This window comes from Neomonachus schauinslandi, chromosome 4 (genome assembly GCF_002201575.2).
Source record: "Neomonachus schauinslandi chromosome 4, ASM220157v2, whole genome shotgun sequence".
NCBI lineage: Eukaryota > Metazoa > Chordata > Mammalia > Carnivora > Phocidae > Neomonachus > Neomonachus schauinslandi.
Genome location: NC_058406.1, coordinates 40,992,223 through 41,015,624, shown reverse-complemented (window position 1 = coordinate 41,015,624; position 23,402 = coordinate 40,992,223). Strand labels below are relative to the sequence as shown.

The following is a 23,402-nucleotide window of genomic DNA, read 5'->3' as shown; positions in this document are numbered from 1 at the left end:
AAATTAAAGAAAGGCACTCAGTAAATGTTGACTGAATGAAATGATAACTTTAAGGGGAAATCCCTGGTACAGGTTTCAGACTTGATTCCATTTAAGCGTTCCTAAACTATCCCATGTACTGCTGGGACATCCCTGTACTGTAGAGTGGCAGAACATTGAGTATGGTGGGCTTATTCTTCTGAGTAAAGAACTGGGGTTGAGGAAAGTTACTTTTGGTCATACAAACCCTTTTAGGGCTCGGTGGGGTTGTGGGGGGAGTCAGAAGTTCTTCCCTGGTGAATTTGTTCCCCTTGTTTCCTCCCCTTCACTTCTCTTTTCTTTCACATACCTACATTTCCCTTCTGTCCTCCTCCTTCCCCTGCTAAATGTTTTTGACATGCTTTATCTCTTTACTGTATAAATAGAAAAAAAGAACTAGCTACAAGTTAAATTCTAAGGGTTGTCAGTTAAATAGGCACAAGCCTTTCAGTTTCCTGTCTGTGTTGTGTCCAACAGACAGATGTGCCACCCGTCGGTGTAGAGAGCGTTGTCCCCACCCACCAAGAGGAAACGTGTCGGAGTAATGCGAGTCCATTTTCTTTCAGCTGGTCTACCGATGCACAGCAACCAGCCAATCCTGCTGTCTCAAGGGTATCCGTACCTCAATGTCAGTTACATTCAGCAGAAAAAGTGACATTTAATGGAAAGCAAAACAAATCAGGTCCTGATTTAAAATTTTAACACATTTAGATAGCTTATTTAAATTCTAAGACTGTTTTTAAAGACTGTATTATTTGTATATAAATATGAACTATAGTTTTTACTAGTATCACCAAATTGAGTGATACAAATTTCATCTATTTTATTACCCTATTTTTAAGGGAATTTTATGTTTTGTTTAATCTTGATGAATTGTATAAAGAGAGAATTTAAAAATTACATTCTTTATTTTCTATTAGCTGTATTCATACTTTGGTTGCTTCAGACTTTATATATATTGTTCTTAAGAATTAGGAAAAACTTTCATGTGTTTTAAATTTGTCACTTCTATTCTTTACAGAACCTTGTAGTGCCAAAAACTTTTTAAAAGGTAAAAAAAAAAAAAATAAAACTACAACGTGAAGATTCAGAATTTTTTTCTTTTACATTCTTGTATATTGAAAATACTTAAACTTGAACAGAAAGTTGTTTTTGTCTGTATCTGAAGTAATTCTATTTTAAGTTAATAAATCTTTTTGACAAGAGTCAAATTTGGTTAATTCACATGGTTGTTAGATCATGGAAATATAATGTAACAATTAGGACATTTGTTTTACTCTCCATGAATAGAGTATTCTAAATTACAGACTTAGTTTTAGAGATCAAGGATCTTTTTTTTGGTCTTTTATTTTACTGGATCTTCACAACACCCAATGAAGTTGACAGAAACATATGCTATCTCCATTCTATCATTGAGAAAACTGAGGTGCAAAACAATAAAGTGAAATCCAAGGTAGCACACTTTTATGTTGGAAAGAGAATTGAAACAGATCTTTTGAAGGAGTTTTTAAACGCTGAGACTGATACTGGCAATTAGAGTGGAGGGAAGATATTTCTTATTTCCTGAGGTACCAGTATGTGCCAGGCTATCCATTTTGAATTCTTTTACTACCCAGAATGCACTCCTGCCAGGATGGTTTTTACCAATAATCACTGATTATAGTTGAAATTAAAACTTGTGTTGTTGCTGGTATTTTGGTACATTGAGGTTGAGGTCATTTTGTCTAAAATCCCCAGTTATGTATTTGCCAGGGATTTTGGACTAAATGATCCTATAGATTTGGAAATCTGCAGAATAAGTAAATACAAATGTATTTTAAGGGCAGTGTATTATCTTTGTTCTGCTTTCTCAGATATGCATTACTTAAATAGGAGACTACCTGGGCTTTTGCCATATTTTCCAGCTTGGAAGATGCTTGAAATCTATTGCGGGAGGTTGAGGGCTTTCCTGCCATATTTGCAGTCCTGAAAAGGTATTTATTAAATGTTAAGATCAGGTGTATTTACTGTTAGTTTTTCATATTAAAACTTCATTATTTCTCAGAATCCTACTAGATGGAGTTCACTCATTTGTTTTTTTAATGAGATAGCTGGCCCAGTGTATATTTTTGTGTTAAAATATAGGCATACCTCGGAAGTCTTACAGGTTAGGTCCTAGATCACTGCAATAAAGTATCACAATAAAGTGAGTCACACGCCTTTTTTGATTTTCCCAGTGCATATTGAAGTTATGTTTATACTGTAGTTCATTAAGTGTGCAAGAATATACATCTTAAGTAAAACATTACTTTTATTGCTAAAAAAATGCTAACCATCAGCTGAGCTTCAGTGAGTTGTAGTCTTTTTGCTGAGGGTCTTGACTTGATGTAGATGAGTGCTGACTGATCAGGGTGGTGATTGCTGAAGGTTGGGGTGGTTGTGGCAATTTCTTAAAATAAGACAGTGAAGTTTGCCACATTGATTGACTTTTCCTTTCACTTGAACACTTAGGGCCATTGTAGCGTCATAAATTAGCCTAATTTCAGTATTGTGTCTCAGGGAATAGGGAAGTCCAAGGAGAGGGAGACAAGGTAATGGCCAGTCAGTAGAGCAGTCAGAATACACACATTTATTAAGTTTGCTGTCTTACATGGGCGTGGTTTGTGGCACCCCAAACCACGGCACAGATCACTGTGACAAATATAATAATAAAAAAGTTTGAAATACTGCGAGAATTATCAAAATGTGATAGACACAAAGTTGTCAAATGCCATTAGACAAAAGGTACCAGTATACTTGCTCGATGCAGGGTTGTCATAAACCTTCAATTTATTAATGAGTTTTGGTTTGTTTTTTTCATCTGTGAAGGTGCAATAAAGTGAAGTGCAGGAGAACAAGGAATGCTGGTATGACTTGGAGCATTCAGGATTTTTTTAAAAAGTTAGTTTTCATATATTTAGTCTTGGAGAACAGATGATGAGGTGTACAGGATGTTCATTTTGCTGTTTTTTTTGTCTATATTTGAAATTTTTATTGGAAAAAAATCTCCAACAAGAGACTGCCCCCAGCTCAGCCTTACTTTCTAAAGGAAGGCATTTTACCACCTGGCAAAAGGTACTTTTGGGGCAAAAGTAACCTAGGTTTTAATTATATGACAGTGTTCTACATAGTAACTTTCAGCATCTCACTTGTCCCTCCTTCAGCAATTACCAGTGCTCAATAAATGGCAAAACTGTACCAAGTGGAAAAATAGAATACTCTTAGTTTATAATTTATACAGTAGTATCTCAGTTTTAGAAGTTTGCAAACTTCTCATAGTTTTTGATTTTGAATTCAGATTCATTGTAGAGCAATTGAAGTGCCCAAATTATCAATTTTACAGAGTACACACACACACACATTTAAGATCATATTGTTTTGAAATGTTTTGTATAATGTTTAATGACATGGAGAGATTAATATTTTCATTGTCATTAAAGATTATTCAAAAGTATGAATATTAATAATGTACCATTTATTTTAGTCCCCTACAGATGGGACATTTCTGCTTTTTTCCTCCTATATAAAAAATATGTAAAGTGATGGGATAAAGCTATTTTTGTGTATATAATTCTAGTATGGTGAATTTATATATTTATATATGAGATTATTAGGTTAAAGGATACAAGTTCTAAGGTTCCTGCTATATATTACTAAATTGCCCTCCAGGAAAGTGGTTACCATTTTGTGGTCCCAACAACAAACAATATATAAAATGTGTTGGTAAGCTTATAAAATAGCTTTAAAGTCCAAACAATTCATTTTTTTTCCCTTGTAAAGGATAATTTAAATGTGTTTAAGAAAGGAACATTAAAGAACAAAGTATAAAAACCACCCAAAAGTCCATCATCAACCAGAAATAAATACTATTAAGAGCTGATGAACTTCATTCATTCCACCTCTCTATTTATTTATCTTTACACCCAACGTGGGGTTCAAACTCATGACTGAGATCAAGAGCCACACGCTCTTCCAACTGAGCCAGCCAGGCGTCTCTCTCCACCCCCAGCTATCTTTCTTAAACATATACATACCTACAAAGAGTTTTTTTTTTTTTTTTTTAAAGATTTTATTTATTTATTTGAGAGAGAATGAGAGAGAGCAAGCACATGAGAGGGGAGAGGGTCAGAGGGAGAAGCAGGCTCCCCGCCGAGCAGGGAGCCCGATGCGGGACTCGATCCCGGGACTCCAGGATCATGACCTGAGCCGAAGGCAGTTGCTTAACCAACTGAGCCACCCAGGCGCCCCCCCATCTCTTAACTTTTAATACCATCTTTGAACTTGTATACTTTGCATTTTTGGGTTTTTTTTTTTTTTTTAAAGATTTTTTATTTATTTATTTGACAGAGAGAGACACAGCAAGAGCAGGAACACAAGCAGGGGGAGTGGGAGAGGGAGAAGCAGGCTTCCCGCAGAGCAGGGAGCCCGATGTGGGACTCGATCCCAGGACCCTGGATCATGACCTGAGCCGAAGGCAGACGCTTAACGACTGAGCCACCCAGGCGCCCCATTTTTTGGGTTTTTTTAAAAAGATTTTTATTTATTAGAACATAGCTGGGGAGTGGTAGAGGGAGAAGCAGACTTTTCCCACCTAGTAGAGAACCCGATGTGGGGCTCGATCCCAGGATTCTGGGATCAAGTCCCGCATCTGGCTCTCTGCTCAGCGGGGAGTCTGCTGCTCCCACTCCCTCTGATCTCACTTTCGCTCCTTCTCAAATAAATAAAATCTTAAAAAAAAAAAAGTTGGGTTGTTATACTGGAAGACTTTCGCCAAATTAATTGTGGGTAGTGAAATAAATTTAGTGGTTTACATCCAATATTAAAAACATACTAGGGCACCTGGGTGGCTCAGATGGTTAAGCGTCTGCCTTCGGCTCAGGTCATGATCCTAGAGTCCCGGGGTCGAGTCCCGCATCAGGCTCCCTGCTCAGCAGGGAGTCTGCTTCTCCCTCTGACCCTCCTCCCTCTCCTGCTCTCTGTCTCTCATTCTCTCTCTCTCAAATAAATAAATAAAATCTTTAAAAAAAAAAAAAACTAAAAAAAATACAGGAAATATTTTGCATAAGGAATTTTTTTTCCCTGAAATTTGTTTCAACAGTTACAGAATATATGTTACAGAGGTAAAATATAAAATGTTCCTTAATATTGGCTAGTCAAAGTTACAAAGCTATAGTTCTAGAGCCTCATCTAGTTAGGCTAGCACATAGATGACAGAAATCGCCCTCAGCAAAATTTGTCCTTAAGCTCCATCTCCTCTGAAGTTCTGTAATTTACTACACCGATCTCTAGAGATGTTCATCATATCCCACTCAAGAACTCTTAGCTCTTTGAAATAATGAAAGAATAGGAACAACCTGCTTCCTGCAATAGGTTGGCTGTGTTACTAGAAATTTGGTTCAGATTTCACCATATACCTGAATAAGTATGCATTAAGTTGATAGTTTGGGGAGGCTTATTTCTGTTATTAAAAGTTGTTCAGGTTTTTGGGGGGCAGGTTTTGAATTTCTGAATCTTATATTTTAAAGTGAATATTTTAACAATAGTACTGGATGATAACTTGGTTGGTCTACAGGTCATTAAGCCAGAAGACATTTCTTTCCATCTAGATCACTTTGGTAAAGAAATAACTGCTAGGTCTCAATAACAAATATAGAGGTGCTTATATTTAATTCTTAAAGGCAGTCCTATATATAGTTGTATAATGGATAACAATAGCTCTTATGGTCAACTTTTATTAGCTCAAGTATTATCAGGAATCACTGAAGAACATGAAATCTCAAATATCTCAAAATGCTTTAATATTGCAAAAGTCCTTCAGTTCAATAGCAAGCAAAAGAATAATTATCATATGACCAGATATAACTTCCCAAGAAACTGGATCCTATGAGGCAGTTGGTCTCCATAATTCTTGCTGAGTCCAGAGCTGCAGGAAGTCAAATCACTCCCCCTCCCCCATTCCTTTTTTTCACTTTTCCGTTTTTAGAGGAGGAAAGGTTAAGTACTGGTAGACTGAACTCTTCTAGCAAAGATCCCAGCACCCTCTTGATTATCAGTGTCCATGGACACTCTGCATTTCTTATTTTGCTTCTGAATCCTCAGACCCTTAGCTTCTTTGCCATACTGTCTCCTTTCTGAGTGGTTCATTTTCAGTTGGTTGATTGCAGTGCTTCCTCTCACCAGTGTTGAGTGTTGCCAATGATTCTGTTGTTGGCTTTTCTTACATAAACACTTCCTGGGCAATCCCATATAATTCTGCATATTCCACAGTTACCTAAATGTTGTCAGTTCAGGGTTAGATCACTATGTTCAACTCCAGTTCCTAACAACCTGGGCTTTATCTAGTTATACCATGGCAGCCTCTAATTACACTTTAGGATAAATAGAATGCATCACTTTTTACTACCAACACAACTTTGACCACATGCCCCTGTAAAGCCTGGCCTCTTCCTGCTGTATTTTGTAGCTCAATGAATGAATGGCACTGTTTTCCAGCAATTCAGGTCAAAACCCCGAGTGGTATTAGATAGTTTCCTCTTCTTTTCAATCTTGTTGCCCTACTGCTACTGACTATACTTGGATAATGTCAGTGCTTACAAGATAAAGGCTGCGCACCATAACCTAGAATTCAAGGCTCCTGGGGAAGAAGAAATATTGTATAAGAATGTTGTATAAAAGGTATTAAGCTTCAGTTTCATTGTTGAACTGTTCAATGCAATTGGATTAAATGATCCAGAGAAGGAAGTAGTCTTACATTTGAATGCATTCTTTTCTTCTTACAAAGCTGCTGCTAACTCGTCAGTTTTCATGCTATTATTACTACATAGACATGTTGGGGGAGGGGAAAAACAGGTAATAGGTTTTACTGACTTGATTTTTGAGTGTAATAGCAGCAGCACAGATCTCAGGATTCTCAGAACAATTACCATCATGGAGCAAAACAACTAAACTACAGGAAAACGGGTGTATAAAATTTAATAACAAAAAGGTCAACAGCCAGCCACATCCTGTCCTTGTCATTCATCCTCTCCACCCCTCAAATCCTTTCTACCCTTATAAATTTGAGTATAGTCAAGGTTGGTTACACAACGGGGTCCAAAGCAGCCCTTGGGAAGCACTATCCCTCAAATGCGAAGTATGACTCAGAGAGATACAAAACTCAGCACCTCTTTCATTTAAGAAAAAGAAAAGTGGAGAAATATGGTTAAAAAGACCTAAAATATTCTCATAGCTGCCTGGGGAGTAGATCTTAATCCTTCCACATAGATGCCTTTGGATCCACAGGTGGTCATTTGGACTAATACCAAACTGAGTCCATTACTCATTCCCTCTCCGGCTCTTCTTGTGGCTTTTCTTAGATCTGAAATGGTAACACATATAAACCATAATAAATTTAACAGCTGTTCAAGGAGCAAGGCAAGGACTTTTGAGGAAGACGGGGTATGCTGATACTGATGGGGATAGAGAGGATACCCAATATTCATTAAGTGTACTTGGTGTTCTGTCTTAGAGCAACACTGAGATATTACTATCCAAAATTTACCACTGAGGAAATGATCTCTGAGAGGTTAAGAGTGCACCTGACAGTGTACAGCATATAGCAATAATTTCTAATTAAAGTTTATCAAATGAAAGTGGCTTGTCCAGTGTCACTCAACTCAACCACAGATCTCCTGAGACCAAAGCTGCAATCCTACAAGGAAAAAACAAAACACAAAACAGATACAGAATTCTAGTAATTCTCAGGGCAATGGGCCAATTTTGTCCTATAAAAAAGGAAAATTCCTAAATATCCCCATCAAAACAAAAGTTCAGGTCTACCTTAGTTGTGTGATTAATTTCTGAATAAAGAAAAAATTCTTAAAGGTCAATCCATACCTTTCAGGAGACTTTGAGTGGCTCCTGTGTCTATGACTACGGTGATGACCTGGGGAAGAAAAGGCCACTGGATGAGTGTTATTCTACCCACCTACTCCCCCACTATCACTTTCACTTCCCCCAATCCCTTTCATTGGTGTGATGTTTTTTTGGCTTATGCTAGACACACCTCTTAGATCTGAACTGTGTGTTTATGGGGGAGTGTCAGAAAAACTGAACCTACTTCAAATGCATTCCAGGTTATGGCTAATTTTACAAACATCACATTGAGTATTTACCACTATGTAAGGTCTTATTCCTATAATTTCAGATGAAAAAAACTGAAGCTCATCCTCCTTTCACCAAAGCTTGTAAGAGAAAGTGAAGATGTGAACTCTTAAATTTTCATATTCTCATTTCCTTTTCTTTTAAGCCATAATATAGCCAGGCTATTGTGCTGGAGGAGGCTAAGCACTTACTACATTTCTTTAAGACCACCAATAGCAAAAGGCCCAAATGCTATACCTGGGGACTTGGACCGGGATCTGTGCCGTCTATCTCGAGATCTGCTGCGGTGACGTCTTGGGCTTTTGCTCCGATGCCTTTCTCGGCGAGGGGAGGGGCTGTGGAAATGATTAGTTAGATCCCTTTATCTGACATTGTACTCACCACAACAGCAGCACGCCCCCCTCCTTCCAAGGCCCTATCTTTCATTACAAATCAACCGAAGGCCTACCTCCTCCTTTTAGGAGACCGACTCCGCCTATACAGAAAGAAAAAAGGAAGAACCTTAGTAGGTGCACTGCACTTGTAGATTACAAAAACTGCCCCAGTTCTTCACCCCTTTCTGTTATCCATGATTCTTTGTCCTGTAACCTTTTATCAGCACCCTCCTACTCTAAGTCTGGGATCGGTCATGTGACCTGCTTTGGTCAATGGCGTATTTGCAGATGTGATACCAACAGATACTGGAAGGAAATTTGATGATTGAGCTGGTGTGCTCTTGAATTCTGCCACTGCCCTGAGAACATGCCTAACCCAGCCTAGAATGAGACACACATACACAAAGAGCAGAGATGAGTTGCCCCAGTCATCCTCATTAAAAGCCATCCTATACTAGCCAGTATACAGTTGACCACAAAACAGGTGCATGAACTTAAACTGCCTATCCAAGCACAGCTTAAATCACTGACAGCAGACTAAATAAATGGTTATTGTCTGCCACGGACATTTTGCGGGTGGTTGTTTTACAGCAATTACTACATTGGGCAGACATTCTCCACAATCTGGACTTTTTCCTTCCCTGAAGTCCAAACTTCTATGCTACCATGCTTAAAGTCTCCCTGTAAGAGGCCAAAGACTAGGGCCTTACCTTCTGGGAGACCGGCTCCTACTCCTCCTATAGCGCAATGTGGGAGAACGACGGGGCTTGTCCAAGTCTCGGTAGCTTCTCCGGCGGTGATCAGGTGATGGTACTCTCTCCAACTGGAAAAGAAATGGACAGTAGGTCAGCGATGAGCACAGACTTACAGAGAACCATTTAGGGACAGTATATACACTCCCCTCCTTATCCTGTCCCAAATTCTACCTTCAAGTGACTTTAAACACAGTAAATACATAGATAACCCTAAGGACAAAAAGAACTACCAAAAAAAACAACTGTTTCCAATAATCCCACCACTGTTCTAGTGTTGGTACCACTATTCTGGGACTATGTGAGAAGAGTGAGAGCTAAGTAATTATGCGTATCTTCTTAAGAAGCTAGATTTCCAATGTGAAAGATACAGATTTAAGATCAGTAAAATTAAGTATAAAGTGTACTTTATTTATTTATTTTTAAAGATTTTATTTATTTGACAGAGAGACACCGCGAGAGAGGGAACACAAGCAGGGGGAGCGGGAGAGGGAGAAGCACGCTTCCTGCTGAGCAGGGAGCCTGATGTGGGGCTCGATCCCAGAACCCTGGGATCATGACCTGAGCCAAAGGCATACGCTTAACAACTGAGCCACCCAGGCGCCCCTAAAGTGTACTTTAATCTTTAAAATTTTCCTCTAGGTCTGCCAACTGTAAAGACCTAGAAACACTGACCAAACCATAGCAATGGGCATTTATAGTACCCAGATTATGGTATCTAAATACCATTTTCCTTATAAATGAAACCAAGGGCTCCCTGGAAAAATGGCTAATTTCAGGTTGGGGGCAGAAGCTTACAAAACATGACCAGAACTTATCATATCAGAAGACAAGAGGCTGAGACCATGATGATTTTATCAGTCTCATGAGTCAAGTTGGGGGCCCCCCCACTGACCAAAGAGGGGACAATTTCAGCATCAACAAAGACTATGATGGTTTAAAACACATCCAATTTGCTTAAATCCATGAGTTTACAATGTTACCAAGGACAAAAGCTCATCACATTGGGAAGATACTATGGAGTCAACTCATTTTAAAAACTGAAAAAGAGAAATAAATAATCCAATATTTATCTTTTCTATATCAACTGTACCTATGAAAAATTAAATATTGATTTAGGAGACTTCTCTCTATAGCAGTGTTATAGGTAACAAATGATGAAAAAACAAAGAATATCACCATTTTACAACCCCCTCAATGGGTCTAGGCAGAGATCATCTAGGCACAGTGGCTTCTAATATGACAAAAAGAGAGACAGCCTGACTTTGCTCACCCTGGGGCAGGGGGTACACACCAGCACCTGTGAAGTAGTGTTGCTCTACTCCAAAGCCTACAAAAACCTCAAATCCAACTGAGCCTCCAGATCTAAGAATTAGTTTACAGAAGATACAGGGACAATCGAACATGTTAAGTGACCTCACAGGGACACAATCAGAAAAATACATATTGTAAAAATCTGTGTAGAATAATATGACTTGATTTATGGACCTTGTTTGAATGCTAATTGAAACTATTAAAAAATATAGGACAATTGGGGAAATGTGAATACTGAATATTTTTTAACTTCTTTCTAGTTTTATTTAAATTCTAGTTAGTTAACATACAGTGTAATTTTAGTTTCAACAGTGAATATTTGATACTAGAAATTACTGTTGATGTGGGGGTGACAGTGGTATGGTTAGGCCTTTTCTGAAATATGGATGAAATATATGATGGCTGTGATCTGTGTCAAGAAAATTGGTGTGGGGACAATTTGGTATAGAGATATAAAAGAAGTAAAAAAAAGTATAGAGGCTAGACGATGGGCAAATGGAGACACATTCTCTCCACTTGGTAAGTGATTGAAATTTTCCATTATAAAAAGGAAAAACAGAATGCCTACTTTTGGTTCACTCACTACAAAAGAGCACCTCAGCCTTGCTTGCTTGGCTTTAAATTCATGAACTAACATTATGCTTCCTTTTGTACTCACCCTAAAGGGAGCCTACTGGCTAAGAGCTACACTTCCATTTACACTCAGTATCCATAAACCAGCACTTCTTATATTTCCCTCTAGATCCTTTCTGGATACATGTAATAGTTTCAGATCCTTCTTTTCTAACCATATTATCATATACTTTTCATAACAGTTCTAATGGCTGTCTAATAGTCTGTTGAGTTGATGACAGTTTACCTGACTGCTCCGACAGCTAGGCTGCTTTCAGCTTTTCAGCATTTTAACTAGTAAATAACATGAGCATGCAGTAGGTTTTTTTTCCCCCTAAACTAGGCCTACTCCTTAGGATAGGTTCAACTATCAACAGTATTATTTTTGTTCCAAGTATTTATTTTAATAGCTACCAACTGTGAATATTCAATTATAATGTCCCAATACTATGCAAAGGGCTTTATATATATCATCTGATTTATTACTCATAATAATCCTAAGAGAAAGGTATTATTCTCCTTGCTTTACAAAGGAAAACACTGATATTAATTTGCACAAGATTATAGAGAGCTGAGATACAAATCAAAGTCTAACTCCAATGCCCATACTCTTAATGATAAATACTGTATTTTTTGGTTAAAGAAAGTTGAAAACAAAACAAGGAAGGACCATTCCCCCATCCCCTCCCCATAATTATCCCTCCTTCAACCCTTAAGCTCCCAGGTGCCTGACCTTCTCATCCTCCTCTTCCTCCTCTTCACTGGACTCCACATCATCCATGTCCTCTTCTAGAGCGCTGACCCGAGGCTCCAGCTGCTCAGCTTCCTCTAGCACATAACGTTTCTATAGAAAACATAATGAGAGTCAGGCGGCCTTGTTCTCTATGCCCTGAAGCCCCAACACTGGGCCTCTGGGATTGCCAGGAAAACTGGTGAGCAACAGCTGAGGCAGTATCATTTCAAAGACATGCTAGACAGTTCAAGATTTTCCTAAGGAATTTAACATACTTTTCATCTATACTCACTCTTACACCCCCTGTAAATAGATAAATACAAAGTTGAAGGGAACAACTTCATTTTCTGTTGGCTCTATTCTCTGTAATCTTTTACTCTTAAGGTCACTAAAATATCAATCAGTATAGGTGTAGCCTTGAATAAAAATGGAGCTTCATCTACAAAGTCCAGTAAGTTCACAGTTGTAACTCTGGTGGCTGGTAGTTCCAAGACAGGTGTCAGAGCAAATCTACCCCAAGAGACCCACTGAGGCCCAGCCCAGTTTGGAGGATGAAGAGTGCCTTGGGTCCTGGTATGAGTAGCACCAGCTCTACTTGACCTGGGATTTAGGGAACTGTTTAGTAGAGTCATGCATTTTGAACCAAGTACAGGATATAAACAATCCATCTCCTGGTTCCATTTTCTTTTGAGATGTGGCTTCGCTGGCTTACTGCATGATTAAGGACCTGCAAGGCAAAGAGGAGTTCAAAAATGCCAAATGGGACTGGCTGGGTCATGAGATCCCTTATCATTTTCTTGTGCCCAAGACATAAAAAATGTTGGACAGCCCTAGAATAAATAGTAACATTTAACTTAGATCTCAGTCATCCCTAACAAAATTCTATAAAGGTTGGGAAAATGAGACAAAGATGCTGCTCTGTGAAGTCAATCCCTCATTAAAGAGCTCCTTGGAGGGCGCCTGGGTGGCTCAGTTGGTTAAGCGACTGCTTTCGGCTCAGGTCATGATCCTGGAGTCCCTGGATCGAGTCCCGCATCGGGCTCCCTGCTCGGCAGGGAGTCTGCTTCTCCCTCTGACCCTCCCCCCTCTCATGTGCTCTCTCTCTCTCATTCTCTCTGCCTCAAATAAATAAATAAAAATAAAATCTTTAAAAAAAAAAAAGAGCTCCTTGGAAAAAGGGTCTCCAGTTACAGGATCACCAGTTTGGGATCTAGGACTGCATCAGACAGGGCATCCCAAATTCCTAATGCTCACCAGACTCAGAAGTGACCAAAACCAATATATTAATTCATAGTATTTGTGTTCGATGAAATTAGAATTCATTTCAGAGCAGCTCCTTGCCAATGTCAGGGCACTGAAGTCCTTAATAAGAACAGCATTAGAGCAGAAGCGTAGTCTTAAGGGTCACTTCATTTAGGACACAAAGAGGCCCACAACAGACCACACTTCTTGGGGATAAAATATACATCAGTCGGATTTCAATTTCTCAGTAAGGCATGTTTTATGGTCTTCTAGACTCTACGAAGACCATCTTATTTACACCAATAGGCTTGCTTAAAGCTGAATGGGCTTTTGAACCCTTAGCTACAAACTGATTGCACTTCAAAATAATCCATTTCTTACAGCATTTTTAAAAATGAGAGCAGCTAGTAATAATGATAGTTAACATAACCATAATGAAGTGTGAAAATTGGACCCTGAGAGCAGATTTTCAGTTTTGAAATCTTACTCTCTTCACTACACAGTGTACAGTAGCCAATAAAGAATAGGAAAGATATACCACACTCATTTTCAGGATTTTTATTTTATAGATGCTTATAACTGGGTCACTGTGGAGAAGAGTTGATTCATTGCATTTAAATGTGAGCACTCATGTACCAACTACTTTTTATCCGGTTGATTTGCTGCCTCATCTGAACCATTTATCAGATATCTTTTTTTTTTTTTTTTTTTTTCTTTTTAAAGATTTCATTCATTCACTTGAGAGAGAGAGAGAGAATGAGAGAGAGAACATGAGAGGGGGGAGGGTCAGACTCCCTGCCGAGCAGGGAGCCCGATGCGGGACTCGATCCCGGGACTCCAGGATCATGACCTGAGCCGAAGGCAGTCGCCCAACCAACTGAGCCACCCAGGCGCCCCTATCTTTTTTTTTTTTTTAAGACTCAGATATCTGCAATTCATTCTATTCCCTACTTTGAAATAATTATCATGCAATATATATTACTATGCTGAGTGAAGGAAAAAAAAAGAAAGCATGTATTGTATTAATTCCAAAACACATCTATTATGACAGACAGCATATCAATGGTTGCTTAGGGGTGAGAGAGGAGGCAAGGAAGGGATTATACAGAAGGAAAAAAGGGAACTTTGGGGGTGGTATGTTCACTATTCTTGACTGTGACAGTTTCAAGGGTGTATACATATGGCAAAACTTACCAAACTGCACACTTAATATGTAGTTTATGTCAATTATACCTTAATAAAGCCATTTAAAAGAAAAAAAAAAAAACCTTTGTTCAAATGAAATCTCACTCTCAAGCCCAATATGTAATTTAGAGAAAAAAGGAGCTACTCTGGTTGGAATATGTGGGGCTGTCTCCTCTTACTCCTCTCAGCAGCCTTAAAACAGTCCCACAGAGTAGTTTAAAGACCACTGGAATAGCCTAATTTCCCCATTTTATAGATGGGAAAATAAAACCAGGTTCCATAGCTAGTCAGCTATAACAAGAGAAACTTAATCTCTTAATTCCCTGCTTCGTCATCTCTCCATTACAGATCATTCCCTTTCTCTTTAGGCAACCTACTCTGTTTTCCCTTTGTATTTTATTAACAGTAGTTCTAAAATAATACTCTGCAAAACCCATTCCTGAAAGGTGCTTCATGGATAATCATTTATCACTAGGAAAAGGAGCAGGGTTATAAAGGTGACATTTAAGGGGTTAAGATCTCAGTCTACCACTCCTGACCCTCCTTTTATCTGTTTTACATCCTACAATTTCCTTCATATATCATTTTAAAGAATAAAGTCTTCCTGTTTTACTCACTTTTAAAGCCCTACCCTTCAAATACTTTATGTTTTCCTCTCCCAATCCCCTTTTTCATACATATGAAGACTAGTTATTAAGATGAGGACCCCTGAGATCCATGGGCTTCAGTGTTTTATTGTGTATGTGTACTTGTCTGTCTCCCTTGTCTTGGGGAGAGAAGGGGAACTCTGATAAGAGACGTCTCCTTTATCTCTTACCTGTAGCCGGGGTAGAATGATATCACAGACTCTCTCACTGTGCAGCAGTTCATCAATAAACTCATCCACATGCATCAGTTCAAACTCTGAAAGAACAATCATAAGCTCAGGCAACTTGGAAATAAATTTATATAGCCAACAAGTAAAAGAAGTGTAAGACTGTATACGTAAAATATCTATATGTAAAAAGTACTTGGTATACAAAGTGTGAATCCTCTGCAGCCTCCCTTCCCTGCACATTTACTAGTAAAGCCATTCAGTGTGGCAGTTACAGAGAAGGGATTATTGACAGACCTGAGCTCAAACTACAGCCATTCATAACCTTGTCATCATCACTTCATTCATTCAGCTCACCTTTACTGAGGCCATCTATGTGCCAGGCCTCTTCTTGGAGCTGGGGATAAAGGGATGAATGAAGCTGTCCCAATTAGCAGGAGACACAACACAAAAGCAAGCACAAACAGTTCTGAATTGTATAGGGGTGATGTTCTTTTTTTTTTTTTAAGATTTTATTAGCACACAGGAGAGAGCATGAGCGGGGGGGGGGGTAGAGAGAGAGGGAGAAGCAAACTCCCTGCTGAGCAGGGAGCCTGATGCAGGACTTGATCCCAGGACCCAGGGATCATGACCTGAGCTGAAGGCAGACGCTTAACCGACTGAGCCACCCAGGTGCCCAGGGGTGATGTTCTTGAACAGATCATATAACTCAAGTACAATTTCTCATGTGAACCATGTTTCTAAATATAGAGCATGTATCTTATATGGTAAATAAAGTAATAGCTTTTCAGAATTTTTAAAGTAAACCTTAGTTCAGTGGTTCTCAAACAGGGGTTAACTTTGCTACCCACAACTAGTGGGGATGCTACTGTCATCTAGTGGGTAGAGGCCAGGGATACAGCTAAATATCCTACAATGAGCTGGACAGCTTCCCACAACAAAGAATCATCTGGATCAAACTGTCAATAGGTTGAAAAACCCCATCTTAGTTTAACATAATATAAACATAAATAAGGAATTCCCTGATGCCCATGACCATCTTGTTCACCATGTTATTTCCAGTACAAAGGACAGTACCTGGCATGACATTGGCACTTAATTATTTATTTATTCAATAAACTAGTAAGTTAATAAAAGTTTACAGTAAAATACCAAATTCTTGACTTTCTACTGCTTAATGTCACATGTAGAGGTAAAAGGCAAATGTTACTAATCTGTTACGACACTAAGTGAGAAGAAAAAGGTTTTTACTGCATTACCCTGAATCCCCCTCTACCACAAAAAAATACCTTTGTAAAATGTATGGAGCTGCCCCCTTTGGATATACTTACTATTTTTCAGTGGGATTCCTACGTAAGTATGAGTACACTTAATCTATACTGCAGTGTGAAGTATAGTGTTAGAGAAGAGGCCATTAAAAATAATTGTGATGGGGCGCCTGGGTGGCTCAGTCGTTAAGCGTCTGCCTTTGGCTCAGGTCATGATCCCAGGGTCCTGGGATCGAGTCCCACATCGGGCTCCCTGCTCGGCAGGAAGCCTGCTTCTCGCTCTCCCACTCCCCCTGCTTGTGTTCCTGCTCTCGCTATCTCTCTCTCTGTCAAATAAATAAATAAAATCTTTAAAAATAAATAAATAAATAAATAAATAAAAATAATTGTGATGATGTAACATACAGAAAACGTTGTGAGGTTTGGGGAATGTTTTTTCAGAGGTCATTCTGGAGGTAGGTCATATGGGATGGAGCACATGTGGAGGGAGCACATGATGCAAGGCTGGGACCGACATAAGATGCAGTTGGAGGAGCGCCTGGGTGGTTCAGTCGTTAAGCGTCTGCCTTCGGCTCAGGTCATGATCCCGGGGTCCTGGGATCGAGCCCCGCATCGGGCTCCCTGCTCAGCAGGGAGTCTGCTTCTCCCTCACCCACTCCCCCTGCTTGTGTTCCCTCTCTCTGTGAAATAAATAAATAAAAAATCTTAAAAAAAAAAAAGATACAGTTGGAAAGGTAGGTAGACTGGGTAAGGCCAACAGGAAGCTAGGAGTCAATGGAGTACTCCATGCAGGAGGTGGAGAAACTGAAATGAAGACAGTAACAACAAGGATGAAGAGCATTCACAATGTATGTTACAATGTGAAAGTAGAGATATTGGTGAACTGGTTCAGGGAGGAAGGTCCAAACACTTGGTACCATACTCACCCCCATTTCGGTTCTGGCTCTTGATTTTTCGATAGTCGTTGTAGAGAGGCTCTAAGTACTTGTAGCAATCAATTGCAGTGCCTGTCAGCCTCATGTAAAGTGCTCCCAACATACGGACATATCTGACAAATAGAGAACAGTGAAACAATAGGCCATCCTAAAAAGTTCTTAATCTTGAGTTTCACACCTGGCTTTTCTCAGGACAGTAGTGGATGTACAAGTTCTTTCTCTTCTTTGGCAGATGAAAGAACTGCAATTTTAGAGGCAACATGGGGCAGCAGAAGGGTAAAATATGAAGACCTGGTTACAAGTTCCCATTCTATCACTTACTGGCTGCAGGAACTTGGGACATGTTGATCAACTTTCAGAGTCTATTATATCATTTATAACACGAAGACAGAATCTATTTACCTCATAGGATTACTGTAAGAATCAAATGAGATACCGAATTTAACAATAACATATATGTTTACTAAAAATACAAGAAATAATATATATAGAGAGATGTGAATATATAAATTGTTGCTAGGTAGCACAGAGTACTGGTTCTGGAAAAAAGTCAAAGTCCTCTGGGTTACAATTCTGATTCCATTACTTACTGGCTTTGTTACATTAGGCAAATTACTTGCTTTCTCAATCCTTGTAAAATGGAGATAATAGTGCCTAATTTGCTGGCTTGGTTTATTTAGTGAGAAACGTGTGTAAAGTGCTAAGCATAGCATACAGCACATATAAGTGCCTAATAAAAGCTATTTTCTAGCTGTTAATGTTTTGTAAGATTCCTTTTTCTTTTCTCCTATATCCGACTACCCACTCAAATTCTTCACTTGGAATAACTAGTAGGCATTTGAAACTCAACAGTTTCTTTATATGACAAACAGAATGGAGTAGAAAAGAATCTGAACACTGAAGCCAGCTTTGCCATTTACTAGCTGTTTGACCTTGAAATTAATCTGTCCCTAAGTTTCCTCCCCTGTGTAACAGGGATAATAATTTTGCAGGGTTAGGGCGCCTGGGTGGCGCAGTCGTTAAGCGTCTGCCTTCGGCTCAGGTCATGATCCCAGGGTCCTGGGATCGAGCCCGGCATCGGGCTCCCTGCTCCGTGGGAAGCCTGCTTCTCCTTCTCCCACTCCCCCTGCTTGTGTTCCCTCTCTCGCTGTGTCTCTCTCTGTCAAATAAATAAATAAAATCTTAAAAAAAAAATTTTTTTTGCAGGGTTGTCGTGAAGGTTAAATAAATTATTATATGTAAATGCCTTAGAGGGTGGCACATAATAAGCTACTATATCTGTCTCCTACACTTGTCTGTGAACTCCTTGAGAATGAATAAAATAATATGAGCAGCTGATATTTTGGGGGTATTTACCATGCTACAGGCACTGTGTTGTGAGATATACAGCACTATCTTCTTTAACCGTCACATCAGTCTTGAATTGGTATCATCATCTCCATTTTACAAGTAAAGAAAGCAAAGCTCACAAAATGTAGTAACTTCTCCAAGGTCACAATAAGTCTGAACATGACTAGACATGAGTCTGGACATGAACCTCCATCTACACCAAAGTTTTCCCGCTTATCTACCACATTATGTAGTTTTCTTCATCTTTGAGCATCCAGTGCTACCAACATACGAGGTACTCACTTCTGCTTGATATATGTTCAGTGAATTTGTGAAATGCTTTTTGGGCACGAGGGGTAGTTACCAGGGCTGAGAATGTGAAGGAGAAGATCAATATAATCAGAACAGACAAAATAACAAGATACACTGCTTTCACTCCTCTTAACCAAAGCCAAATTCTGGACCACTGAAATTGAAGCTTTTATATTAGCGAGTCAACATTTCACTCACTTGAAATCTTCATTTTTGATAAACTCTACAATGATATCCTTCTCAGGTTGAATTTGAAGCATCTTCAAGGTCAAACACAGAAAGGGAGTTGGCTTTATGTTGCCACCATAGACACCACCAACAAACCTCAACTCCATGGCTTTATCGACTACAAGTTCAGCTAAAAAAAAGCAAAAACAAAAACAAAGTGGCATCTCAGACATATTAGGACCAAGCTTTTCCCAGTTTGAAGTGGAGATAAGCTAGTTCAAGGTTTGGTGCTCCTGAATACTAACTGACAGTTTAATATGAGAAGAACAATTGTGTATTAATAGTAAAAATAATAATAGCAGCCAATATACACTGAAAGGTGACTATATGCCAGGTACTCTGCTAAGCATGTCATACTATCTCATTTAATCTTCACAATTAGCCATGAAGTTCCTGCACTGAGGCTGTTTTCAGCTAAGGAAAATGAAGGCTAAGAAAGGTTAAGTGACTTGCTCAGGGTCCACAGCCAGAGGAGCAAGCCTGGATTTACATGTAAGCAGTCTTAACTTCAGAGTCCATGCCTGTCACCATTATGTTTGGAGAAAAACAGCCAGATTCCGAGTGAAAAGAAACAGTAACAGCAAACGAAATCAGTAGCTACATACCCTTGAGCAAATGTTATCTACAGAATGGGGATAATAACCTTCCACAATTGTTTTCAAAAGCAAACACTAGCTGTGTGAACTCTAGGGCAAGTCATTTTACCTTACTTCTTTTTTAGACTATCAGTACAAATCTGAATAATAAAGGTACAAAGTTTCAGGGCTATAGTGAGAGTCAAACTTATAGCCAGGTGCTAAATACTGGAGATGTAGGTAGAGGGATAAAGAAGGACAAAATAACTACACTTACAGAGTTTACAGACTGGCAAGGCAGAAAGCATTGAAAAATAATTGAAAGTGTGATGAATAGTTGAAATAAGATGCAAAATGCAATACAATTATACAACAAGGGAACATAATCTAGCATTGGAGGGAAAAGGTCATGAGTTCACTTTTGGACATACTGCGTTGGCATGTCTTGGAATTAGAGATTTAGATCTCAGAGAGAGATCTGGGCTGGAGAGAGAAATCTGAAGGCATCTACATATAAGATGTAACTGTAGTGTGGAGATCATCCAAGGAGAGAACTGTATGTAATGAGAAAAGGTCCCAAAATTTATCCAAAATTTAACAGTGACTCAGAGAGAAACAATATGACGTGTCCATGGACACACAGCTAATGGTGGTGGCAACAACAATAATGGCACAGAGTAGTTAACAGTGGTAACAACTAGCACCACCACAACTGCTGAATGCATCTTAAAATATATACCTGTAACCATACCAAATACTTTTTATACATTATTGCATTTAATCCTTAGAGCAACCCTTTGGGGTGGGCATTATGATACTCGTTTCACAGTAGAGGACGACATGGTTCACTGGGGTAAAAGAGCTACTAAAATGAGAAGCCAGAAATCAAAGATTTAAAGACTACCTGGAAGCCTTCTCTGAAGGACTGGTATTTGTATTAGGACCCGAACGTGGAAATAGTGCAAATGGTCCAGATTTAGGGATAGTAATACCCTGAATTGGGTTTCAGGTATGTTAAAGTTCCTTTAAGAACTTCAGACTCCCTGAGCTTAACAGTGTTTGAGAACTCAGCAGATTATATTAAACATGGTAACACCCGGAGAACCCAACACAGACACCCTTCGGAATAAGGCTGTAGCAGATTCATGTGTCCCCAAAGCCCAACACAAAACTAGGCACATAGTAGGTGCTCAAGTTTTTCTGAATGACTGACAGATTCCCCTCCAGTCTCACGCCCGGGGACCAGTCCCACCCACGCCCAGTCAGGAGAACTGGGCTACAAGGCGGGGGGAGGGGGTCCGCGCGCTGCCGCTCACCCGTCAGTCCAAAGCACTCCTCTTTCCAGTACTTGGACTCATAGATTCGCGTCCGAATTATCTTCTCCACCAGATACTGAGGATTGGTGCCGTGGATACTGTGCGCATCCTTCACTGTACGGTTCGCCATTTTAGAACGCCTTCAGTTCTATTTCCGTCGGGTCCTTTAATGCGTCACATCCAGGTTAAAAAAAAAAATCTGAGAGGGACGGTGAAGGATGGAGGAAGTCTCTCTAAAGAGCTCAGGCCACCATCTTGGTACCCGGAATGCGGCAAGGAAAGGAACTTCTTCCGCGAACTGCGTCGCCGACCGAATCAATGATGGCCGCTACACGTTGGCGGACGTACGACGTGCATCCCCTCCTGGGTGGGCGGGGCTGAAGGGCTGGCTGGTGACGGAACGTGGGGACAGCCTGGGGGCGGAGCCACGACGTTTGGCGCGAAAATTTCTTTTCTCCGCCTTCTTTCCTAGCTAGGCGCCCGCTTTGGCTCCGGCGTGCGGCCAGTGGCTGTAAGAGGAGTCCAGCTGGGACAGGTTAGAGTTGCTGCGGCTCCACGAACTCTTGGAGCTGAGACGGTGGGAACAGAGGGCTTCGGCGCCCGGTGAGTGTGGCATTCCGGGGCTGGAGGGGGATCTCGGCCGGGGAGACTGGAGAAGTTCTCTGTGGACTCAGTCATTGATTCATTCAGCAGATTATTTGCAAAGCGCCTGTTAAGTACCACTGTTCTAAGCCCATTAGGAGCATTTTTCTTTTCCACATCCGATTTGTAAAAGGCTTCCCGCTCCGCCAGGGACTGAGAGTTTGCAGTTGGGGAAACCGGAAGCCAACAGCAAAGAAGCGTGAGCCTTCTTGCCCTCAGCGCCCTCAGAGTCTCATTAATGATCCTAACCATCCCTCCTATTTGCTTTGCCCTTGGGAAGCTTTTCCATCTTTTCCTTCTTTGAGGCGTCGTGAACCAAGCACCACAGGGAAGGCAGAACAGCATAAGTTATTACCCCATTTTACGGATGTAACAATTGAGCCCAGAGAGCCTTGTCTAGGTCGCTTTTTGTGAATAAGAGGCCTGGCTCCCACCCAAGCTTCCCGCCCCAGGTGAGCTGCTCTTAATTGCGGGACTCTCATCCACCTTTCTAGGAGCGAATGGCATGTCTTCTACTTCTTTAGTCTAACCCCAGAGTAGAAGCGCCTTCTGATTTTCATAGTTGGAAAAAGCACTGGACTTAGAAGCATGAGATGTGAGATTCTTATCCTGGGCTACGAAACTGCGATGATTAGATATGTCAGTTTTCGATTTTAGTAGTCTGTAAAAATGGTACCCTCTTCCCTGCTGTTAATTGGGTACTTGTGAATGCCAGCGGAGGTTTCTGATGTGAGAGCACGGTTTACCAAGTCTTTCTGCAACCGTTTTTAACGAGACAGAGGGCAAAATGTGAATGTTAAAAGGTTTATGAATTCCCTGAAATTAAGTGCAAAATTTTGTGTGAATTGTATGCGAGTTTCCCAACATTCCTCAAATTTTTTTTTTTTTTAAAGATCCACTGTCTCTTACAGATAAATGCAAGGGATTAAGGGAGTGAGGAAGTGAATTTGCCATTTTGCATTTTCTCACTTAATCCAAGAATAGTGCGTGGCATACAGTGGGTGATTAATATATATTGGTTGAATAAAAGGAAGATTCTATTATTATATCCATTTTGTGGGTAAGGAAATTGAGGTCCATTTGATTTCCCAGTTAGTGGCTGGGAAGCCTGGCCTACTGTAGTAAGCTCACCAGAAGCAAGTTCTCTCAGGCATATATTAACATTATCCGCTTTCACACAGGTGTTGTAAGGTTTAGAGTCATTGGAATCCCGGCTGCTCAGGGTTCGAATTAAGGCTGTACCATCTTGTGTAACATTGGGACAAGTTAATCATTTTGAAGTGCTAATAGCACTTACCTTTCATTTAGCAAATATTTATTATTGAGAGGTGTTGTGCACTTAGTATGTACTAGCATTGTACTAGGATTATTTTGAGGATTAAATGAGATAAATGTAGAGTTTTGGCTCCACCTTCTGTCGTATTGACTCAATACATACCTGCTATCATTTTTACCCCAACTCCCTTATATTTTCCTTGGGTGTGGCACCCTGCACTGGGTGGTGTGTATGTTCCAGAGTTCCGATATCTGCAACAATTAAGAGCCTGTGGTGGTTATCTCCTAGGAGCCAAAGCCTTTGCTCCACCAAGTCAG

General features: G+C 40.0%; 2 protein-coding genes across 2 annotated transcripts in view; one reads left to right on the top strand and one right to left on the bottom strand.

The window, feature by feature from the left end:
- TUT4 (terminal uridylyl transferase 4) overlaps positions 1 to 1,104 on the top strand; it is a 121,475-nt gene extending 120,371 nt beyond the window's left edge. The window contains 1 exon segment of the mRNA XM_044913871.1: positions 496 to 1,104. Within this exon segment, the coding sequence (XP_044769806.1) occupies positions 496 to 563 (68 nt within the window). The 3' untranslated portion in view covers positions 564 to 1,104.
- A 4,713-nt stretch (positions 1,105 to 5,817) lies between these two features.
- On the bottom strand, positions 5,818 to 21,470 carry PRPF38A (pre-mRNA processing factor 38A). Its single transcript, XM_021683904.1, has 10 exons — positions 21,168 to 21,470; positions 19,247 to 19,406; positions 17,399 to 17,520; positions 15,208 to 15,293; positions 11,964 to 12,074; positions 9,263 to 9,375; positions 8,627 to 8,653; positions 8,416 to 8,513; positions 7,912 to 7,960; positions 5,818 to 7,393 (listed from the first exon to the last, which is right to left on the bottom strand). The coding sequence occupies exons 1-10, from the start codon at positions 21,295 to 21,297 to the stop codon at positions 7,351 to 7,353; spliced, it is 939 nt and encodes a 312-aa protein (XP_021539579.1). The 5' UTR covers positions 21,298 to 21,470; the 3' UTR covers positions 5,818 to 7,350.
- Between the last annotated feature and the right edge of the window lie 1,932 nt (positions 21,471 to 23,402).